Here is a 6,279-nt window from a genome sequence, read left to right as displayed (position 1 = left end):
AAATGGCCAACATATATATGAAAAAATACTTTTAATGCCAGTAGTCATCAGGGACATGCAAATCAAAACCAGAGTGAAATATCACCTCACACCTCTTGGGATGGCTATTGTTAAAAAAAAAAAAAGACAAAAAATGTTGGTTAGGTTGTGGAGAAATTGGAACCCTTGCACACCATTTGTGGGAATGCAAAATGGTGGAGCCACCATGGAAAGCAGTATGGAGGTTCCTTAAAAAAAATTCAAAATAGAGCTACCATCTGACCCAGCAATTACACTTCTGGGTACTAATCCAAGGGAATTGAAATCAGGATCCTAAAGAGCCATTAGCACTGCCACATTCATTGCAGCATTATTCACAATAGCCAAGATGTGGCAACAGCTTAAATGTCCATCGACAGATGAATGGACAAAGAAAATTGGTCCATACATACACAAATTGGAATATCATTCAGCCTTAAAAGGAAAGAAATCCTGCAATGACATGGATGAACCTGGAGGACCTAACCTAAGTTCAATAAACCAGGCACAGAAAGACAAAGACTGTACAATTTCACTTATGTGAGGTATCCATAGTACTCACAATTCATAGAACCAAAGGGTGGAATGGTGGTTGCCAGGGACTGGGGAAAGGAGAAATGTGGAGTTACTATCAAAGGGTACAAAGTTTCAGTTCGGCAAGGTGAATAAACTCTAGAGGTGCACTGTACAGCATTGTGCCTAGTCGGCATGCTGGAAATTTTGTTAAGAGGCTAGATCTCATATTAAGTATTCTTATCACAATAAAATAAGTAAAATTGTTTTACCACCAAAACTAAAATACATATTGTTAAGTGCAAAAGATGGATGTAGAACAATGCATAGTCTGATCCTATTTGTGTGGAATATATATATATATAATCTTAAAATATATATAGTATATATAGTATATGCTTAAAATATTTCTGGATGATTCACAAAAAACTGTGAACAATGGTTTATTTTGAGGAGTGGGACTGGTATTTTCGTTTTATATCATTTCAAAGTATTTGCTTTTAAAAAATCGTGTACTTTTAAAATTCAAAGTGCTAGTTTGTATCTTTTTAAAAAGGGTTTATTTATTTATTTATTTTGCTTTCTAATTTAGAACATTTTTCTGCACATTGTGGACTTGTCTGATCCCAAGAAAATCTGGAAATTTGTTGAAAATTTCAAGCAGGAACATAAACTCCATGTTCTGGTGAGCTTTGTAAACTTAAGTGGAGAATAAAGTCATGTTGGCCCATTGTTTCCATCTGTGGATGTGGACGGATATGTATGTTTGCGTGTCTTTATGGAATAATCTTAGTAAGACTCTCTTATGCTTGGGCCTGTTCATGGAATCAACTTTGCTCATTGGATTTAAGAGGAGACCCATGTGGTTAGATTAGTGGGGAAAGGAAGGGGCCATCCACTGGGTAGGTATTGTGGGAGGATAGACATGTTCCATGTTTTATAAAATGATGATTTGTATATAAATATTTCTCAGTTCTGTAGATTTGGGGATTGGTGTATTGAAATTAGAAGCTCTTTTCATCCAAAAGAATACCTCCTACAGACAAGCAAATCTTTTAGTAACATAATTAGCACAAAACTCCACAGAGAGCCTGGGTGGACTCAGATAGAAAGAGTCCCAGTATGCTCTTCCCAGATATTCCACTTTGAGCTAAGTTGCTTTTCTATCCAAAGACTTTCTGATGTGCTCTAAAATGTTGTTCCAGAGTCTGGAATTGTGCTATCCAGTATGGCTGTGAAGCATTTGAAATGTAGCTAGTCCAAACCGAGATGTGCTGTAAGTGTATAAATTAGCAGGTTTCAAAGCCTTAAAAAAATCATGTATGCCATCTCATTAATATTCTATATTGATTGCATGTTAAAATGATGCTACTTTGGATATATTTGGTTTAAAATCTTACTAAATTAATTTTACCAGTTTCTAGTTACCTTTTCAATGTGGCTACTAGAAATCTTAAGATTAGATATTTCTATTGTATGGTTCTGGACTAGATGAATTTCCAGAGCACTCTCTCACGAATTAGGTTGCCTGGCCCAGCTGTCTTGCTTGGCGATCTTTGCACAGTTTTGTGGCTGAGTGCTCTGCACAAGTGGTATTTTCCTGCAAGGGGTTTGGAGTGAAGAATCAGTTGAGCAAATTGTCGTTGTCACTTGAAAGTTGAGAAGGAGCTGGGGCTGGGGTAGTGGAGGTGTGGGGATGGAAGTAGGTCTTTTGGCCCTGTTTTTCTTTATTTTGAAATGGGAACTGTAATTTTTAGATCAATAATGCAAGTTGCATGGTCAATAAAAGAGAGCTCACAGAAGATGGACTTGAAAAAAACTTTGCAGGCCGGGCGCGGTGGCTCAAGCCTGTAATCCCAGCACTTTGGGAGGCCGAGACGGGTGGATCACGAGGTCAGGAGATCGAGACCATCCTGGCCTACACGGTGAAACCCCGTCTGTACTAAAAAAATACAAAAAAAAAACTAGCCGGGCGAGGTAGCGGGCGCCTGTAGTCCCAGCTACTCGGGAGGCTGAGGCAGGAGAATGGCGTAAACCCGGGAGGCGGAGCTTGCAGTGAGCCGAGATTGCGCCACTACACTCCAGCCTGGGCGACAGAGCGAGACTCCGTCTCCAAAAAAAAAAAAAAAAAAAAAAAAACTTTGCTACCAATACTCTGGTAAGTACAAGAAGTTTTCTTATTTGTTTTTAGCAAAATAAACATAGAATGTACCATAGAAGGATAAAAAAAAAAAAAATTGACCAACTTTTGGGTTCTTGGTCCTGGGCTGATGACATTTGCTTTAAGTTTATCCTGAATTGTACTTATTTTTCTTCATAAAACACTTTCTGTTTTCATGTTTCTTATAATAGATTTTGGTGCCAGAAATACTTAGTATTGAAGTGTTTTTTTCCTAGGAAGCTCTAGGCTCTTTATAGATATTATTTTGAAGAGGAGAGCAAGTTCAGCTTAAGTGTTGAGTGCAAGCTAAAAACTGCAGCCAAGGGAACTTCCAGCTAGGGCTGAGGAAGGTGCAACCAATGGGCAAGAAGATGGACCAAGAAGGGCACTGGCTAGAGTACAGGATACCTGGACTCTGGCTGCTGCTCTGTACTAGCAGAGTGAAGTCATTTTCTATCAGGCCAGTGGCTCTCAAAGTGGGGTTCCCAGACCAGCAGCCTCAGCATCACCTGGGAACTTGATAGACATACACATTCTTAGATTCCTCACCCAGATCTACAGAATCTGAAACTCTGGAATGAGGCCAAGAGTGAAATCCATTTTGACGTGCCTTCTGGATGATTCTGGTGCACACTAGAGATTGAGAACTAATATACCATGCTTTTAGTCTCCTTGGAGTTGCTCCTTCTCAAGCCAAGGGGCCTTTCAATTTTGAGATGCAATGAATCTAACACTCTTCCCTGGACCTATCCTACTTCCTTGTAGTGAGGGGAGTGTTTTAATTAAGTGTTGTTCTAGGTCACAAGATGGATGGCAGGGTTTGGGTGGCTGTTGGAGTCATTGAGGGTGTCCAATATATAGCAACCCTATTCCCAACCAAGAACTGAACAAATTGAGTCAGCCGATGGAATAACAGTTGAAAGCAACATATCACTATTGTTACTGATAAGGCTGGTCAAAGGGCATGGCTCAGTGCAGGAGCCAAATGGGTTTCCTCATCTGGAACCCAAGAATTAGAAGGATTCACCTACCTGGTCACCTGGAACTTCCCTTCTCTTCTTCCCCAGAATGGGGAGAAAGGGAGGAGCAGAACTGAGCAAGCCCCGCTCATTGTCCCCAAATTTACTAAATTTACTGTTTTTTTTTTTTGAGACAGGATCTTGCTCTGTTGCCCTGGCTAGAGTGCAGTGATGTGATCATGGCTCATTGCAACCTCGAACTCATGGGCTCAAGCAATCCTCCCAACTCAGCCTCCCAAGTAGCTAGGACTACAGGCATGTACCACCATGCCTAATTTTTTTTTTAATTAAAAATTTTTTTTTGTTCTTGAGGTGGGGGTCTCACTATGTCACCCAGGCTGGTCTCAAACTCTGGCCTCTAGTGATCCTCCTGCCTCAGCCTCCCAAAGTGTTGGGATTGCAGGTGTGAGTCACTGCGCCCAGCCTGAATTTACTGTTGAAACATGCTACATCTCCCTGGCAGATGGAAGAAGGTCCAAGAGAGAAAGAACTCACCCTAATTGCACTCTCTTCTCAAGGAAAGAAAGGCTAGGAGTGGGAAGATGGCTTCTCCCCAGTGATGAGGTTGCATTTTTCAAAACAAATACCTGGAAGCTTGTGTGAAATGGCACAGGTTTAGTACAAAATATTTTCATCACTGACTTTGTTCCAAATGTGCTATCCTTGCCGCTATTACCAAAAGTACCAAAATGTGGGGTCATGCTAGAGTTTGGCTCATAACTCAATGGGACTGCTGAGACTCCCAGAGTGTCACAGCTGGCCCCCGAGTCACTGTTCCGCAGCACTGGTTACGTAATTTGCAGAGTCCAGCACCAAATGGAAGTGCGAGGCTCCACGTTCAAAAATTAGTAAGGGTTTCAGTGCAGCGAGCACAGAGCATTAAACCAGGTGCAGGGTCCTTCCAAGTACTGGGCTTTGTGCGACCTCACAGGATGAAGCCAGCTCTTTCACTCATCCATCCACCCACCATCTGACAAAATTCTGCTAAGTGTTCACTGCCACCTGGCCATGAGTGAGAGTTGTACATATATATATATATATATAATTTAGTGCTTTGATGGAGGTATTCCTGCATCACAGATGAGGAAACTGAGGCTGAGAGAGATTGTTTCACTTGCCCCAGGTCAAGTGGAGGAGTCAGAATGTGAACCTTGGTCTGACTTCCTCCACGACCCACGTTCATTACCAGTGCACAGTTCCACCCGTCCCGGCATGTCCTCCCTCACCCCATCACCGTGTTATCACAACTAAGTGCTAAGAAGTACTGGGAGGGGGTGACCAGCTATGCCAGGGGAGGCTGAGCTGGGGTTGAGGGCACCTCTCAGAGAAGTCCAAAGGTTTTGGAAGATGAAAAGGAGGGTAGTCTGGGGACCTTGGCCTTGCTTGGGAATATGGACAGGCTTGATAGACTCTAAAGAGACTATTTGATTATGCAGCTGGTTATGTTGCGCCTCTGTAAGGATCCAGCCTGCTTCTAAAGACCTTGCTATCTCTGAATTTTCATTTCCTGTTTGTGTTAGAAACATCTTATTGATCATTCCAACCTCTCTGAGAAGCGTAATAATTCTCGGGCTTTGATATTTATTTATCCTCTCTCAAGTGAAAGAAATAGTACAATACACAAAGAGGCATGCCAGCACAGAGGGGCAGCTCGGTGGGTCTTTGCTTGAGAGAGAAGGAGATACAGAGAGGTTAAAGTGCTGTCAGTCCTCAGCAGGAGCAGGCCAGACAAAAAACCTGGACCCCTGTCTGAGTCCTGGGAAATTGCTGGCTGCCTTTCTAATGTGAAACATGTTTTCCTGGCCTGATTATGTAATGTGGGATAGGTTGTTTTCTATTTTCTAAGATTCATAGGAGCCGTCAGAAACATTTGCAGTCTCCAGCAAACACCAGTAGGTTCCTGATACTCTGAGGAGAGCGTAAACCTCAGCATTCGCAGGATTTATCACCGGATCCTAAGGGTTTTGAAGCTGGTAGAATAGTTAAATGCAAAATGCCTTCAGCGTCCATGCCTGCACACGGCTTTGTTGAGACATCACAGTGTATGAATTAGATAGTTTGGAAAAAATAATTCTTAACCTTTTGCGGGGGCGGGTGGGGCCTGGAGAGATTTTCATAGTTTATTTTACTGAGGGACAAAGGCGAGCTGCCCTGGGTCGGCTGATGCGCAGTTGAGCCATGGAGGGGAAGACGTGGCAGGAGACAGCTTCTGTTGGGTGGCTGTTCTCACCCCTTTGTTTCGGGTCTCCTCCAGTCACATACGTTTTGCCCGTTAGCATTCAGTGGCATTAAGAGTCCATGAGGAATGAAGACAGATGGGAGGGGGAGGGCGGGGAGGCCGAGCTAAGTGCCCTGCTGGCAGCCTGCCACAGCCTAGCGTTAGCAGATTAAAACTCTCACCCGCATCTTAGCCTCTCTCACCACAGGACACAAGACGAGGACACTGATTCTGTCTCCACCAGGACAGCTGCGTCACCAGTTAATTGACTGTGATAAACAGGCAGTGGTGCCTTAGCTCTTTGGCAGGAGGCGAGGAAGTTCGCCTGAGGTCACTTTGGAAGGACGTAT

General features: G+C 43.1%; 1 protein-coding gene across 1 annotated transcript in view; it reads left to right on the top strand.

The window, feature by feature from the left end:
- DHRS12 (dehydrogenase/reductase 12) overlaps positions 1 to 6,279 on the top strand; it is a 35,310-nt gene that overhangs the window by 12,657 nt on the left and 16,374 nt on the right. The window contains 2 exon segments of the mRNA XM_017891462.1: positions 1,124 to 1,216; positions 2,289 to 2,358. Of these exon segments, the coding sequence (XP_017746951.1) occupies positions 1,124 to 1,216; positions 2,289 to 2,358 (163 nt within the window).

Source organism: Rhinopithecus bieti, unplaced genomic scaffold, assembly GCF_001698545.2.
Source record: "Rhinopithecus bieti isolate Rb0 unplaced genomic scaffold, ASM169854v2 scaffold_21635, whole genome shotgun sequence".
Taxonomy (NCBI): Eukaryota; Metazoa; Chordata; class Mammalia; order Primates; family Cercopithecidae; genus Rhinopithecus; species Rhinopithecus bieti.
This window is presented reverse-complemented; position numbering and strand designations above follow the sequence as displayed.